At 39.8% G+C, this 18,564-nt stretch overlaps 1 protein-coding gene across 4 annotated transcripts in view; it reads right to left on the bottom strand.

Moving 5' to 3' along the window:
* Positions 1–18,564, bottom strand: part of ANKRD44 (ankyrin repeat domain 44) — a 209,311-nt gene that overhangs the window by 113,414 nt on the left and 77,333 nt on the right. For all 4 annotated transcript variants that reach the window (XM_075000784.1, XM_075000785.1, XM_075000782.1 and 1 more), the window contains exon 2: positions 7,569–7,652. In XM_075000784.1, coding sequence (XP_074856885.1) covers positions 7,569–7,652 — 84 coding nt within the window. The remainder of the gene's footprint in view (positions 1–7,568; positions 7,653–18,564) is intronic.

Here is an 18,564-nt window from a genome sequence, read left to right as displayed (position 1 = left end):
ATAGGCCTGCTAGAAGCCTGCTGTTAATTTTAAAAATCTGCTCTGATAACATTTAACAGCATAAATGAAACTAGCACAGGCACAGGAAATTGCAACACTGTCACATTTGTGAGGAAAAAAATAACTAAAAAAGCTAGAAAGGACCACCTGAGCTCACACTAAATCTGTACTGATGGGAGAAGAGCTGGAATGGAAATCAGGGACAAATATATACATTTAAGAAAAGATTCCAAAAATAATATAAATAAATCTGTGTTACAAAAGCGTGTTGGAATTGTACTGTCTGGTGTCAAAGGCAACTGTGATGATAACATCATGATGAGCTCCCCACCAGTAAGTAACTTATCAGCCCTTGCTGAATGTTTTTGCCTTTACAAAGATTAGTTAGACCCATCTGATAAATAAGGGAATGTCAATACAATCTACAGCAGGCAACCAATTAGGAGCTACTAAGAGGAAAGACTAATTGAGCAGGTTCAGCTCCTGGGCTGTTTAAAACATAGTTATGGTCAAAAGTTGACTTTGTAACAACATTACTTTCTCTTCGATATCTATCTTCCTTCTGTTAAAATTCCCACAAAACAAATTCAAATGTCTAGCCAGGAACACCTCAACCTATATTATTTGTGGTCTCTCCATTTTCATCAATAGTCATCAACCATACAGGTTTCTTGAATCAACTTTTAAGGCTGGACCCTACAAATCTTAAGCCACTTGGTATGTTTACATTGCAATGGAAGACCCTTGGCAGGGGTCTGACGACTTGGCCTCATACATCTATAAAATTGGTGTGTAGACGTTCAGGCCCACATCAAAGGTGTCAGAGCCCATACTCAAAATTTCTACATTATTATTTCTAGCCCTGATGCCTGAGGCCTAGGAGCTTGAACCAGCTGACCCGGGCTCTGGGACTCAGTTGTGTGGGTTCTTATAGCAGTGTAGACATAACTTACGGTCTTCAACTACTCCCAAAACTCAAGATTTGCATGACTGGGTTCTCAGTTGGCAGTTTTGTGGACACCACATGAGGTAGACTAGAAATGTGTTTTGCTGTTACACAAGTGGTAAGGATAACAGTCAGGTTGATGGAGGCGCTTTTCCTTTCATGGGGCTCAGAGTATTTTACAGAGATTCATGAATATTATCCCCTGTTTTCATATGAGCAACCTAAAGCACAATAAACCAACAAGACCTGCAGATGGGGGTCATGGGGGGGGGGGGAGCAAAGGAGTCAGCTGCCCCAGCTGACATTTCAAAGGGCTCCAGAACTTCTGTCACTGCTGCTACTTTGGCAGTGGCCAGAACTCTGGGCCCCTTTGAAGTGTCGCAGCTGTGCTGCACATGGCTGTGAGAGGGCAGAGTGCCCCGCTTTGTGAGCTGGAACGCTCTGAGGGTTGAGGGCACTGAGGGGCCTTAGGCCTCGTCCCTTGCCCCAGGTCTCTTTGCAGCTCCATTGATGGTGCAACAAGGTAATTCTGCTTGAAACTGTACCACATTAACACTCACTAGTAACCTAGTGCACAAAGCACATTAGTAGGGAGTACATGAGGCAGTAAGAGTGCAACATATGAGCGAGCTACAATTTATAGCGTTCCCCCCGCCTCTCCCGGGGTATGCAATGTCCTATCATGTAGACAAGCTCTAAGCGAGTTGTCCAGAATCGCTAGCAAGTCAGTAGCCATTATAAAATAAATCCAGGCCTCCTGTTTTCCAGCTGCATGCACAATGCAGTTTTCCCTGATTTATTGCTCCCAAAGTCACAACAGTAGCTTGCTTATGTCCATGAACAAGGCACACAACTGAGAAAACACAGAAAAGACATATGTGCAATAGCAGGTGGCATTTTATAATCACATTTCAAGCTACATATAAAATATTCATATTCTAAGGTTAGACTTTTTGGGAGTCGTATACTTCTATATACACAAACACTTATAGAGAAATACACGTTTGCTCACATAGTCACCATTTACAAATGTGATAGTGTTGATGTATTAATAAATTCCAGCCTGATTCTGACCGGGCCAGCACTGAGCAAAACATAAGGAAAGCTGTATTTTCAATCACACAAGGATATGTTGTGAAATGACAAGACAAAATGTGGTTACTGGCCTAGAACAGCTGTACTTGCTAGTCACAGTGGTTATTTTGTCACTCGTACAGAGAAGGCCATTTGCAGTTTTTGTTAAATCAAATTGACTAATCTCTCTTCTTGATAAAATGGGATTGGAGGAAGACACATGGTTCGCACAGCACTTGTCTAAGAGTCTGAGTCATTCTCAGATTTATTCTGTTGGCTGTTAATTTGGCCTCTACAGGACTCACATCCAGTCTTTTAAATAACATTTTTATTAATCAGTCATGAATATGCAAATATGATTTCATACAAAATACAGCTTTCCTCCCCTAAAAGTGGAAAATTCCATTTGTTAAATTCTATGAACTCTTCAAAATGATTTTTCAAATCTCTCTTGTGTTTGTTGACTCCAAGCAAGGGTCATGCTTATGAGTTTTGGTGCTATACTTAAAATACCTGTAGCCTAATATTTATAGGCTATGGCTACAGTAGAAGCACCTGCAGACAGAGGGTGTCTGTTGGAAGAGATTATCCAACAAAATGTCTGACAACAGAGCGTGGCCATACACAAAAGTTGATTGAACAAGCGATCTGTTCTGTCAACAGAGCAGCTGGGCAGTCTGGCTGCCCCCTAACAAAACAGCCAACCAGAAGCACAGCAGTTCGGTCTGCCCAGCGCTCCGGAAGCCCTGTTTGTCAAACAAACGGCTATCCAAGAGCAGCCATACTGAGTTTTTGTCGGCGGAATCTGTGGACAAAGGCGCTATTCCTCATCTGGGAGAGGCAGAAGGTTGTCAGTGGAAATGGCGAGTTTTGTTGATGGACTGTCAACACAACACACTTTGTGAGAGAACTGCAGTGAGTTTTGTCAACAAAACCCCGGTTTTGTGGAAAAAACTCACTAGTGTAGCTGTAGCCATAGACTAAGACATTACGCTGGAGAATATTAAATCTTGTCTATAAAAACATCTCCATTATTTTGGATATATTCTTCATCACTTATGATTATGTCGATTATAAAAGGTAAGCAGAAATGCTCCATACTGTTTTACTGCTGGTTCTCTTTCTATACATAATTACAGGCTAAGAAACTTTGGCTTCTTATATTGGACTGTTAATAGGCATTTGTACACTGATATCACCTCAAATTCCTACAAATATATTAAAGCTGTCACATTTGCAAAATAAAGCTTGAAAGCATGACATTAATACTCTGTAAGCTCAAAAAAAGCAAATATAAATATTTGGGTTTTTTAAAAATTGGACTTGCTAATAAATTTGATGATTGTGGGGGAGGGGTATTGACAAAGTTTGAGCACTTCATGTTGGTAATTTTAATTTCAGGTAAATGAAACAAAAAATATATAAAAAAACAATATATGGACATACACATCTCAGAGAGCTGGAAGGGACCTTGGGAGCTCATTGAGGCCAGTCCCTGGCCCTCTTGGCAGGACTAAGCACCACCCCAATAGTTTTTCTTTTCTTTTTTTTAATTTATATGCCCCCAATCCATAAATAACCTCCTCAAGAACTGAGCTCACAACCATGGGTTTAACATGCCAATGTTCAAACCACTGAGCTATCCCTCCCCTCAGTTGCACCTGTACCCTGCTATGCACAGTTACAGAACTACACATCTGAATTAGTTCCCCCACCCTTCCAGCTAGTCCTCAACCTGTCCACTTCAGGACACTGTTGTATACATCTTCATAAAATGGCAGGAAGATACTTCAATTTATTAACTTTTTAAACAAAAGCTGAAAGTGGAGAACAAAGGACAGGTATGCGATGTTGGGCTTTAAGAACTGAAGCAGCCCTGCGTATCTCGAAAGCTTCTCTCTCTCACAAACAGAAGCTGGTACAACAACAGAGGTATGTCAGCAAGCTCTCCTCATGAAAGCCAGTGTGACCCTGAGGCATGACTACTTCCATTATATGCCTTTGAAAATCCCAACCCAAGTTATTTAATAAATCTCCACATAGAATATCTCTAATAAATATCTGAGCAAAGGGGCTCAGGTGTTCAAATAAAAAGCAAGCTGAATTTTGGTTAAGAGGAGGTCAACACATTTAAAGGCACGGAACCCATATCTAAGAGCAAACTGTCAAGCTGAAGCAGTTTTCAAAGAAGCTTCCACCAAGCTAAGCTCTAAGGAGGACTTCAGTGAAAACTGGCACATGGCCTTACACTGTTTCCCTCCCTGGAAGGGCGGGTATGAAAAGCTTTCTGCTGTAAGAGAACGACATCTAGAAAGGCCCCATTTATTTCTAGGCCAATTTAATTCACCAGTGAGACTCAACAGTTCCAAGAATAAAACTGTCATTCTCAGAAAGGCCTAGTCCGCTTCCCAAGATTTGAAACAACACACTACTTTCATCCTTAATCTCAAATTAGCTGTATTACTGAGAATCAAATGAAAAACTGTTCTGTGTATTATTCTGGAGGCTTCTAAGCCTTGCAGAGTAACACTGAACATCATCTATTTTTCTCTGTTTCAGAATGTATGTCTCAGGTCAAAGTCTAAAAAGTACTATTAACATGTGTTTCCTTGTGAGAACTTGGATGAGCCCTGAGTGCCCCTCCTGGATGAGTGAAACCCTAAACAGCTGCCAAGGTTTTAAAGGCTGGTGCATTGGTTCACATGGTATACAGGGTATTTACTAGAGGGAGTGACAAAAATCTTTTCAGGGAGAGAGAATGAAAGAAACAAAAATCCCAAAAAATGTCCTCCCCCTTCTTCTGCATCTTAAAAAATATGACATTTATATTTCCATTTATTGAGGGTAAGTTTTAAAAATACCTGTCTCCAGCTAGCTCAATGGTTTCATGGTACAACATATGTTGGTCTGTAAAACTAAGGCACTGAAATTTCAATCAAAGTCCCTGATCCCTGGACTGCAGGCCAGTGAAAACTGCCTGCAGACTCACGTCTGAGTAAAACACAGTCAAATGTTTCGTGATTAGAAGCAACTACTGCACACTAAGTAAAAAGTATCATTGCCATCAAGATAAAAAAAGCAGTCATGTAGCACTTTAAAGACTAATAAAATAATTCATTAGGTAATGAGTTTTCATGGCACAGACCCACTTCTCATCTCTCTGTCACTGCCGTCAAGATGTAAAAGCAGCAGCTTGTTTCTTATAAAGACCAGTGAGAAATGCAGAGCTGTCACACTGGCCTCTAATTTGGCAGAATGAATTAAAAAACCCCAAACAATTCTAAACCAGTTACAACTTTTTCCTGGATGCAAAATAAAAGTCCCTATTACAGAAGCATCATTTAGCCCTCAGTCTCATTTATTTTTTCAACACACACTTCCAGGTTAGGAAAGACATTGTTTATTTTACTAGGTAACATAATTTGTTCTTCTAATTTATGGATTTGCTCCGAAGTCTTACCGCCCCCCCCCGCGCTGGTTAATATTCTATTTCCTTCAATAATGACAACTCGCATGCTGCTTTGATAGTTTATTGTTGTTAGGTAGCGTTTATTTTTCAGAGAGTTTCCCATATCCCGTTTTGTTCTGCAATGCTTGTGGCTCATCTGCTGTGGTCTCTGAGACATCACATATAGCTTTAGAAATTTTCAAAGCTCACTGCAAAAGCAATCAAATCTTATTTTCACTTTGTATTCACATTTTAATTCTTTCAATATTTTTGCTATTGATAGATAAAAACCACCATCTTCCTGTCACGTGGCTAAGACATACCAACATGGAAGGAATTAGACTGAAAGTAATTAGCATAAAGCAACCACTGTGACTAGCCAGCTTGCAGCAGATGGGAGATGTGGCATCTTCTACTCAATCTTTTAGTGACTTTTACAGCATTTATTATATATCTGAAATTCCTACTTTAAATTTCTGAAAATATCCTGCAAAATGTTTTCGTAATTACTGCATAGAACATTCCATCTCTTAGATGCAGACAGGCCGACAGGACAGTCAACACAGTCTTGTGAGGACTTGCATTATACTGAACTGAATTCTGCATCAAAATGTTCACTTCAGTGACATTTTTTCTATTAAAGGCCATGGTCTCCATATAGAAAACACATGCTACTCATTTAATATTTTACCTGGAAATTGAGTACATCTCCATAGCAACAATCCCCAACAACCTTGGAATGAAGGCGACATGAAAATATTTTATGGGTAGAACTTGAAAGAGCCATCTGGATCTGCACACTAAAAGCTATTTTTGACAAATTAACATGCAGTATAAAGAGCAGATTACTCTTCTTAAAGGCGTGTCAAAATTCCATTGTTACCCTCGGACAAAACAAAAATAGAGGGGATATAAAGGAGACAATATTTTACAATTAACATCTTTAACATCTTATTTCAGAAAAGGATAAAACAAATGATTTTACACACACACACACACACACACACACACACACACACACACCCCTCTAATCTCTCCTTCCCATCTCTAAATGAGCCTGACTCCTGTTTAAGTCAATAGCAAGTTTTTCTGTTCATTTCACGGGGAGCTGGATAGAGGCCTGTTTAGCTATAGTTGGAGGATCACTGCTAAAAATCTCTAACTCTACCTCTTTCACAAAACCAGGAATTTGGACCACAGTGCCCTTAGGAGCTGGAGTCCCAAACCAGAGCCTCCTAAATTGTAAACAAACCAGACAAACCACTGGAAACAGCTAGGAATAAAATAGCAGCTACTTTTTCGGCCTGGAAAAGACACCGGAAAAGGCTGTTTAAGTTAAACGACCCAGTTGACAGCTTGGAAATCTCTGTTCTGTCTCAGCTCCACAATCTAACCAGCTCCAGAAAGCACTGAATGTATTCAAAGATGCCAGCAAAAATTGCTCACTTTAACAGTTCTAAGGTAATTCAATACAACAGGGAAAATGTAAAGTAGAAAGCAAACTAGTGCCTAAATAAAGTGCAGATTCAGTGTAAGATTCTTCCACTATTAAATACTTAATCTCTGTTTGTCTACAGATGTTTATTATCGTCTGAGATAGACATAAGTCATTATATCCTGTAACAGTTCCTCTGTGTGTATATCCCTTGCCAAGCTGCAGCTTCCGTAATCTTGCTGTTTGACAGCTCTGTAGTGAAATTAACTTAAACGTTAAGTGTATTCAAATCCTGAATGAAAGTCAATCCCCGATCTGCAAGCACTCATTATTAGTCAGAAACATTGCAGAGATTCAAGATATGCTACTTTCAGCTGTTATAAATAAAACAATAGGGATTTGGACAAATCTTGCTGTCCCTGACTGACTTGCACATGTAACGTAATTACGATGCATTTAGGGAATTACTACTCCATTTTGTAAATAACAGTTTGTTCAAATTATAATTAGGAATCCATTTAAGACCTTAATCTCTATCTACCAAATATTTTACATTTTGTCAGATTTTTTATACTGATGGGATAATTCATATTGAAGTAATGAAAGTTCATGAGCACTCTGTGTGTGTGTGTGAGAGAGACACAGAGACAGAGACAGAGACTCACCAGAGCATTAACATCTTCAGTTTTGTAGATCAACATCCGTATTTCTTCTGGATCACCGCTGAAAATTGCTTGGACCAGTGGTGGCTGTGAACAGAAAACAATTATTAAAGATTTGGTTTTTGTTCTTTTAAAGACGACCTGTTATTCCTTCTAACATTTAGCAATACAATGCACAGACACCATGTAGGCAATGCGCCACTGGTTTCAAATCAACAGGAAAGTCTTATAAGCAAGGTTTATTAGCTTCCACAAGGTATACCTAAATACATGAACATTTAAGTGTACACAGCAGGGGCCCTATTAAAATGGCAGCTTTAGCCCACAGATACCACCCAGTCAGCATAGTTGTGTCCTAGTCTAAGGTTGTCAGTTTTTCTCTTAGATTCTACTCAGCTCTAATCAGCATATGGCGATATTTTAATGACAACTGTGCTATGATATAGTTAAGCAGAAAACAATATGAACGGCAGTGTATTTCTCTGTGATTACTATGCTTTCTCACTGTTCTCTCAGTGATTATTATTATCAGGGTTTTTTTACTAACAAAAAAGCCAAACAGTACAGTTTAAGTGAAATGTAGAAACAAATAATTAGGCAGAAAGAAGAAAGAATCCGGCATATATATTTCTTAAGTGTTGTTGAGAGGGGAAAGACAACATCCCTGACATCTAACCAGAATGTTGACTACTTCACTCTTTATCTAGGGTTGCATTAGGCCCACAGCATTACAGTATCTGAGCAGTCAACTAAACTTGACAGGAACAATAAAACTTGAAATCTAGGTAATTTAAAAACATTGTTTCAGATATCAGACCACAGATTCTGTGCCAGTGTTTGCAGCTTTACAATCACAAAAGCCAAAAGGGGGAAATTACTAAGGCCCCCTTTTCCTGTTAAGAGTTAAGCACATTTGTAATGCAAAGTGACTACAAGTAGACTGCTCATGAACACAGAGGCTGTGTCTACACTACGAGATAAAATCGATTTTATTAAAATCGACTTGTTAATGCTAGGTATTATCCATTTGATTCTGAGCATCTTCACCTTCCCACAAGCTCTCCATAAAATCGACTTACTGCCACCACACACAAGTAGCTTAAATTGAGTCTTGCAGCAGTGTATCGTGGGAACCTACCCCACAGTCTCCTGAGCCCCGTTGTATTCTGGGCCCACAAGTAGATGTGGGTCTATGACAACATCTTCCCACATTTCATTCTCCTCTTTCCTCTGCCATGTTAAGTGTTTAAGTAAACGTGTGCTACATTGAAACTCGAATGAATCATCAGTAATGGTCTGGGGAGGTAAAAGACAGTAGACTTTTGACAGGCCTGAAAATTGCGACCTCCGAGGGAGGCCCTTTAAGGAACTTGAATCTGGATTTAGGCCTCTTATCAAAGAAGACCCTTATGTTTAAGTAGACATGGTGGCTACACTGAAATTCAAATGATTCATCAGGCTAAAAGACCCCAGACTACAGCCAGGTTTGCACCTGGAAAAGAAGACCCTTAGGACAAGAATATTCCCTGCTGCAAGCCTTACTTCGACAACTGTGGTAACTGTACAGCTAATACATTGCCTTCATTGAAACATCAATGGCTCGGGGCAGCTAAAAGACCCCTGGCTACAGCCAGTCCCGAAAACCATAACCGCTGAAGGAGACTTCCCTGGGGTTGCTAAAAGACTCCTGGCTATAGCCAGCCCCTGCAAATCATGACCCTCCCCACCTGCAGGCTGCCTGGCATCTTGAGCAGCACGTCCTTTTATTGGTTAGGGGTCAAGCCACATGACGCAGTTGGGTGCAGGGAAGTTCCAGACTGTTTGGCACCTCCGTGGGGAGGGCAGGGAGGGGATGTGGGGGTCAGGACAACATGTAAATGGCTCCTACCAGAAAAGTACGACCCCTACCCACAGCCTACCTGACAAAAAAGTACAGGGGGGCCAGTCACCGGCGCCAGGCAGCGCAGAAGAAAAGGCAGCTACCAAGGGTATACACAGAACCACATATCCCACAGCTGCGCTACTAGCAAAGGAAAACAAAAAAGATTTTTCAGCCTCTCGTGACCCTACAGCCACAGGCTTCCAGGTGCCAAATTGTAAAGGTCTTCCTGTCGCCTAATTCTTCCACACCTGAGAGCAGTGGAGAGGATAACGAATTCAATTTAAAGACATGGCGCATCCTCACTACCCTTCATTCGGAATTTTAAATTCGAACTGAATGCTACACTCATCAGGTTACTACAATTTTGGGATTTTGAAATTATGTCGATTTTAGTGCTCCATAAATCAAGCTAATGGAATTTACAGTGAGGACAGGCACTTGGAAAAATCCGGTTAAATGACTTAAAATCAATTTTATCTTGGTATGTAGACACAACCAGAGAGAGAGCTTACATCTTTGTAGGACAGGGATCTAACTGACTGTACACGAAATGCTGACAAGCTACAGGAACAGGAAGATTATCTTTGAAAAAGGACGGAAGAAACACTGACATGTGAGTTCTTACTTGAAATAGAAGCAGGTAAAAATATTCTGACGGGTGTAATTTTTAAATTGACTGTGTTCCTGTAAGAAAGACTAATTGGAGAAGATGCCAAGGTATGGGAGGATAGGGCGGTGGCGGGGGGTGTGTGTGCCCTGAATGGATACAGCAGATATAAGGAGGGAAGGTGGGGTAGAATGAAGGAAAATGAGAACAAAAGGATTTGTGAAGAGGAAGGTTGATCTGGAAAATATTTCTCTCACTATATTTTGAGGGCAAAATTAATAATAATAATAATCTATTCTTATGTCTCGTTACAGATATCACACCTTAAAAAAGGACCAAAGATTGCAACATCACAGCCTACTGACCATAGGACTGATATCAAAATTACTGGAAAAATCAGGACTCTCCCCTTACAACCTGAAAAGGCATTTCAAAATATTTATAAAATCAAGTTCTACATGACACCCTTGGGCTGGGATAGGGGATGCCTTAAGTCAACAGGTGCTGGGAGTCTGCAACAAATACAGGACTTGTTCATTCACGCTGCATCTGTGTTAGTCATTATTTCACTTCTTAATAAACTGCCTTTCAAAAAAAAATGAAGACTAATGGTATAACAGTTAAGATCTTTCCGACTGTCTTGTTCTACACTGCAACAGCAAGAATCACCTCTCTCAGTGATTTTCCCCTCCCCAAAATGTCCCTGCGCAAAACGTGTGTACTCATTGTGATGGGACATGCTACTGTGCTGAGCCCCGAGAGAGGCAGAAGAGTGATTGCATTTGGAAGTGCCATCCAGACCAAAGTCCTGTGAGGGAAAGAAAAAGTTAATCAGCATAACTACAAAACACCCTGGGTGGGGTGGATTCCCAGCCCTACTCATCACAGAAAGCTAACTGCTCTGTGCTGCTCTTACTCTGTACTGACACAAACAAATCTTTGCTTCCTCCATTTTTACTTGCCCATTAAGTTCCAAAATATATTACATATCACTCCGATGTGGACACTCTACAGCAAATTATTTATAAAAAAAAAAAAGAGAACCAAAAAAATCATAATGTAAAACACAAGGTAGAAAGTAAAAGCAGTCAGACATCTGACATTTTAATACAAAAAAAATTAATGCATTTAATCCTTCATGCTGCTTCTCTGATTCTGCAACGTTCAAAGAATACAAAATGAAGCCTAATATTTGTGCTCACACATTTTTGCAGGGCAACTGTGAACAGTACAAATATAATAATCTCTTCTCTGATTGCTAATCTATTCCCGGCTTTCAGTTTGGCTCCAGATCTTGGCTGCTTTCAAGTTTTCTTTAAATAGACAATCTTTTGCCCTAGGGATGGCTAGTGCCAGGTGAAACAGAGGTTATTTCCTGCAATTCCTGGAATCCTGCAATTCTTCCACCAGGAAAATCTGTTACAGACCCACATTGTGTCAAACTTAGGAGCCAAGTCACTGAAAATAACTCTCAACTTTTTAAATTTTAGGACAGTTCTAAAAAGGAAGAGAACAAAAAAAGTTTGATTCAAATTGTCAGGTGTCTCTTCTTTGGACTATCTACTTTAAACTGACCATTTGCTCTAATTTCTGTCTCATTTTACTATCTGTCTGGAGATCACATCCCCAAAATACATGAAGAATTAACAAATTGTGCTTTGTTATGTGCAGGGGTAACTTATACAGTATCTTTAGGATTATAAATGGAAGATTTCCAAAAGCACCTGTGGGTTTAGAGAGACCAAGTCCTTCTGACTTCCTTAGTCCTTAGGTGCTTTTGAAACTCTCCAAGTTCCTTGGGACACAAAATGTCTTTAAATGGTGTCTGCCATATAGCACTAGAATACAATGACAGCACCCAATAAACAGGCACATTTGATTTAGAAAAAAAAAAAAAAGTTATTCTTATGGCATGTTTCCAGCATTGTGCTTCATTGTCTATTTAAATATTTTGCATTATTATCATCATCAACCATGGGCTCAGTGCCCATTGGTGTCCAATGCCTCACTCACTATTTCCTTCCACCTTCCTTCCATCAAGACACTCAGCTTCACTCCTAGCTAATTGCTTTGCTTTTCCAAATGCTATCCATCGCCTTCAAACTCGTTCTTGCTTTTGCTATTTAGTCACTATTTCCTTCTTACAGTCTAGATCATACACTATGTTGCTCCCCAGATATGTGAACTTCTCTATGCTCTCTAGTTCAATTCTGTCTACACTGGTCTTCCTTCCTAGTTCCTTATCTCCAAATATCATTGTTTTTGTTTTAGTGATGTTCATAATCAGTCTGTATCACTTCCCTTCCTCATTCAGCATCAGCACTGTTCTCGCTGGCTTCTCTTCATCTTCTTCAATGATAACTATATCATCTGTGAACCTCAAGTTGTTGATTCTCATCCCATGCACCAATATCCCTTCTAACTCTTTCTTGATCTTGTCCATCGCTCTCTCTAGCTGCATGAAGACATTCGGTGATATCAGATCTCCTTTGCTCGTACCTCTACTCACTCTAAACCAACTGCCCAACTCTCCACACGTTCTCACTGCTGCCTCTACATTGTCATTAATATCCTTCAACAAGCATATCAGTCTGCTATCCATTCCATACAACTCCAACACCGCCCAAATCACTTTCTGATCTATACTGTCAAATTCCTTGTGAAAATCAATGAAGCAATTGTAGATGTTCTTGTTCTTTCTTCGAGCTTTACCCGCTATCAATCTTAGTGCCAATATCTGCTATATGTTACTTCTGTCTTTGCTGAATCCTTCTTGCTCATCCAGGAGACATTACTCTATCTGCAATCTCAGTCTCTCCGTCAATATCATCATCAGCACATCAGCATTATAGATGGCAATCATTTTTTCATACATATAGGAAGGACATAGATGTAAGAAATGCATCATACCAAGAAGAGTCCACAGAATCTAGGGATATAATTTCTGAATGAAGTGGAGACCACGAAGTAAAATTCTCTAAGGAGATGAATCACAAATTATGAAAATACAAATAAACCAGGACTACAGTATTGGCTTCTTGACAGGGAAGAGTATATTGAGTGCACAGAGCCTAATGAGGGCTATTGGTGCTACCACTGAAACTGCATATCCTACTCACCTCCAATCCCATCCCAGAAAACAATCCAGAGTACAGACAACTATATATGAAATGGGCCTCCTAGAATGAAACCAAGATTAACGCAAATACTGACAATTTTATAGGCAGAAGTAACTCTGGCAGTGTTATGCCCATATGTAAATACAAGGCGATGCAGACAAACAGAAAGCAAACTATATATAACCTTACAATCTGACCCTTGGATGGTATAAATCAGACCAGTTGTTTTGACATAAATGGTGCCAACTTACACTTGGCCCTCTGTCTTCAAGAGGGACCCAACCACTTCCTGTCTAAAGAGTGAGAAACTTTCAACAAAGCTTTTCACTTACTCTCTGAACCAGAAGTCAGCAGAAGAGTGTTTAGCTCAGAAGTCAAAAAAAGATAAAATGGTCAGCATCAGGACAGAGCAATAGAAACCATTGTGGTGGGTGGGCTGTGTCTTGGAGACAAACACAAACACAAAGCAGCTAGGCAGAGAAACTTTTTTGTAAAACACGACCCATCTTGAGGGTTTCACTTCCTGCCCTCTCTTCCTGTAGTGACTAAAATACTTTAATTTCACATCAGCACATTTTATTTCTGCAAATGACACAGAACTAGAATTCTGGAACAAAAATGTTCACAGGGAGGGAAACTTTTGATTAATTAATAGCTATTTCCACTTTGGTGGTATGTAAGTTTCTTCTTAAAATTCTCAATATCATTAAAGCCTCACTTAGACACAGAAACCTACATCCACTCCTGTTCCCACTAACCCCACCTCCTCTAGAGACAGTCAGAAGACCCTCATCTTTCTCTATTTAACAGAACAGCTTCAAATACAAAAATAGAAGAAAAAGGGAACTTTTGCTAATCTGTCTTTATAAGTCTTCATAGATTTTGACTTATGAAACAATGATTTATTCTTCATTCAGCTTGCTCGTATCAGTACAACCAGGAAGCCATACATATAATTCCACTAATGCAATGGGGTATTTTTTATTTTGCCCCTACAGTATACTAATGTGTACCATTTCGCTTCCTTAGAGTTACACAATATGAAGAATTATTCTGGTCCTAAACACATACTGCCTATAGGCCCTGATTGTCATCTGACATTCCTTTGATTTTAACGGGTTCCATCCAGACTTACATCGATCTCTAGGGATATCACACTCCAGCCCACGACTCCTAACAGAGAGCTTGTTCTACAGCATGACTATAGAACTAGGTCTTTTAGAGGCTAATATTTCATAGTACTGAGCACACAAAGCAACATGCAAAGGTACATTAAGTATTATTGCAGGTGGAGCATATTCATGTGTCCTTACACATATGCACTAACAATGTTATTTGTAGGAGGACTGTATTCCTATCCTGAAAATGACACAGAGGTACAGAGCTCTACTGATATTTCACCAGCCATTTACTCCAAATCTTTACTGACAACATTTGCAAAACTTTATCATATTTTCAGTATAAAAATACATTTAATCTCAGAGTATCAAAAACTAATACAGATGGTTATCATCTGGTTAATAAAAAACTTGATAATCACGCTGCCGTGAGTTAAAATATTTCAGTAGTTATATTTCCACTTCTTGAATTGTGCCACATTTTGCTGGGAAATTGTCGAGAACTAGTCAACAAGTCAGTCATAGGTTATGCACACGGAAAAATCAATCCCTGCATAACTGAGATCTAGGAGCTTGTGCTAATGAAGAAACAGACCTCGTTCATTTATCCTTTGTGAGACCAGACTAAAAACCAGTTGTAAAGCTCTTCTGTACCATTCCATCTACCTCTTATGTACAGTCACTTGCCTAGATACAGGGTCTATAGAACTTGGTCAAAATATTACTATTTCCATGATTACATACCATGCTTATAAAACCAAAAAAACCAGTCCTGTAGCATTTTAAAGACTAACAAAATAATGTATTAGGTGATGAATTTTTGTGGGACAGACCCACTGCTTCAGACCTACAGCCCTACCAGAACAGGAGGAATCATAGAGAACAGCTTGGTTCACACACTCCCACTGGAAATGTTAAAAATAAATCACTCAAACCTTGGGGATTTGTACTACCTAACATGCTATCCTAGCAGCATTACAATTGACAACTGTGACAATATAGCTAGCTATGCAGTGTTATTTTTTTAAGCAGCAGCAGGACTGGAATGTTTTTTATCTGCCTAAATCTTGCACAGCAATGGAAGTACAGGCACCATTTTGACTGTTCTGCACTGCATTTCATCACAAGAAAACACTATGGGGGGAGGGAAATATTAGCCAAAAACAACAGACACGCAGGTATCGATTCAGTTTTCCACGATTTTTTTTAATCATCAAATTCAGCCTGCTCTTTAAAAGACTTCTTGAAAAAGGTTTCCCTAGTTATCTTCAGTACCCACTAATTAATGAACAGGAAACAAATCTTCCGTATGGTATTGGAGCCAAACGAATTCAGGGGCCAAGCAAGAAAAAAGAGCTGTTAAAAATAGACACAGTTAAGACTCAGTAGGAGCTAAAGCCTTCTCCCACTGAAATCAGTGTAATGTCTGCCATTTACTTAAAAATGGAATAGAAGCAAAAACCAGGTCCAAATCTGGTATTCAAAAGTTCACACACATTTCTGCTTTCAGTAATGGTGATATAAATTATGCTGTTGATTTCACTGGTGACGAGACTGGAAGCCCTAAACTGGGGAAGAAAGCCAACTTCTCAAACAGAAGGCCCGGTCCAAAGCCCACTCAAGTCAGTGAGTCCTTCCATGGACTTGCATAGGTTTTGGATCAAGCCCATAAAGGTTACTCAATACAGACAGAGCCTCATCCCCAAGTTCTTAGTACACTTATGAGCATGCAAAATTCCATGCAAAGTGGATGTGATACTGTGCATTTTGCAGCTTCAGTTGAAAAAAAAAGACAAAAAATATGTAGGGAAGATTAATTTTTCTACATTTTCACTGGAGATTAGTCCATAAAAAGGACAGCTATTGATGTAACTTAGTTGTATATGATGCTACAAATTTTAGGTTTGTACAGAAACACAAAGGGCCAACTTCAAAAACCTACTGAAATCAACAACAAAAGCCATGGAGTTTAATTAAGATTAAACAAAATACTAGTGCATGTTAAAACCACAACAAAATCCTGATCCCCTATCTTGGCCAATTGTCTAGAGGCAATTGTTTTTTCTGTGTTATCTTGAATCTCATGACACACTATTATGAATGTAAGTGTTCGATAAGCATTTGCTTCTGAGGCTAGTCCTTTCTTGTATGCAAACTAGTTCTTCCTGATCATTCTCTGCGTTACTATTAGTACTTCAGCCAACTCATGACTCACATGAATTACGTACTTTTGTTTCTCGGTTCCTTCTCTGAAATCTGTTCCAGTACCACCAGTGCTAGTAATCACTAGTGAGCTAACCTTAGTGATGGGCTCTTTCATCCAGTTTCCACTATTCCTTGCAGCAATTATTCCTACCAAAGCGTCTCTTCCTGTCCTATAAAGGAAATGCACGTCTGGTGCTAATAGCATTAGGATCCAAATTCACCATCAAATTCAGTATAACTAAAAACCAGCTAAACAGCAACCTCAGATGAATAAAACTGGGAAACTGTCCAGGTAGCAGGATGGTAACACTTCCATTTCATGTAAGAGGATATTTTAAAGTTGAGCCTCAATAAGGAATTTGGACAGTCCAAGGAGAAGAGAGCAACACATCAATTCAGTTTTAAACAGAAAAACTGTCAGTGAAGCAATCACTTAGTCTGTGCGATGTTTGTTAACATAGGAGTTGTTTTTTCCCCTAGGGCTACGCCTACACTAAAGGGTTTTGTTGATAAAACTGGCCTTTTGTCAACAAAACCCACAGAGCATCCACATTACCAAGGCGTTCTGTTGACAGGAAATCGGCAGAACACGGCACTTTCATTGACAGCATTCTGCTGTTCCCCTCTGAAGCAGAATGCCTCTGTCGACAGAGATCCATTGACAGAAAGCTAGTATGGATGTTCCAGGGAGACCCTTCTGTAGACAAACAGGTCTCCTGGGACACCGGACAGCCCTGTCTGGTGTGCTTCCAGTTGGCCGTTTTGTAGAGAGAGCAGCCAGGCAGTCCGGCCGCTCTCTGTCCTCAGAGCAGATTGCTTTTACTATATGCTTTCCAGGCTGGCCACAATTTGTTGACAGAAGTTTTGTTGGAAGACATCTTCTGACACTAACTTCTGTCGACAGATCGCTCTAGTGTAGACATAGCCTTTGTGTGCTGTCAGCCTTGGGAGCTGCTGAAACAAGAGGTTACCACACAGCTGCTCCAAAGTGGCTCATCTTTTTACCTCGCCGCACAGGAGCAAAGTACACATACCACCGGTAGAGAAATATGGTCCTAAAGTAATTTGAGGTCTTGAAACAAGCGTCATTCAACCTTTCCAGATTACTGCACCCTTTTCAGGCACCAGATTTGTTTTGCACGCCACCAAGTTACACCTCACTTAAAAACTACTTACTTACAGAAACATGCAAAAATGTCTCATAAGACGACTCTTGAAAACTTGCTGACTTTCTGCTGTCTTATTATCAAATAAATGAACTGGAATAGAAATATTGTAAATACATTTCAGTGGAAGGCATATGAAGCAGTAGAAACAAGTCATTGTCTGAATGAACTTTAGATTGTACTGACTTTGCTAGTGTTTTTATGTAGTCTGTTGTAAAACTAGGCAAATATCCCGATGAGTTGATACACCCCCGGAAGACCTCAGCGTACCCCCAAGGGTACACGTACCACTGGTTGAGAAACACAGCCTTAGACAGGAGCTGTATCTAAGTCCCAATCCTGCAGACACTAAAGTTTAAGGATCCGAGTAACTCCATTGACCTCACTGGACATACAAGTACATTTAAAGTGAAGCACACGTTAAGTGTTTGAAGGATCAGGATCTCATTCCAAAGGTCACGTGTATCAAATCATAAATATGAAGAGTGTGTGTCTTTAAGAAGAAATGTGATAGACCACTTGGACTGCACACTATTGTCCACCCTTCAGCTCCTATTTACTTCAAGGAAAGGAAGGAAATGGAAATCCTAATTAGGTTTGTAGCCAAAGGCCTGAATGTGTAGCAAGGGTTAAATCCAAATGCTCGGTTGTTGACCTATCCCCATTCATAAGAAAATACAATCAAGAAAATACTTCCAGGATCATTATTGCCAACAACAAATGAATTTCTCTCCTCAGAAAAAGGGTTTCCCATGAAGTTTCAGTGATCCCTAAGCTCTACTATTCTACGCAGTCAGTTGTGGGAAGAAAGTGGAAAATATCTTGGGTAAGAGAAGATCTGACACAAAAGGCAACTCCAGGTTCTCTGCTCTGTCAGCAACTTGTCATATCTGATGTATTAA

Source organism: Carettochelys insculpta, chromosome 8 (assembly GCF_033958435.1).
Source record: "Carettochelys insculpta isolate YL-2023 chromosome 8, ASM3395843v1, whole genome shotgun sequence".
Taxonomy (NCBI): Eukaryota; Metazoa; Chordata; order Testudines; family Carettochelyidae; genus Carettochelys; species Carettochelys insculpta.
Note: the sequence above shows the minus strand (reverse complement) of the source record. Positions and strands in the feature narration are given on the sequence as shown.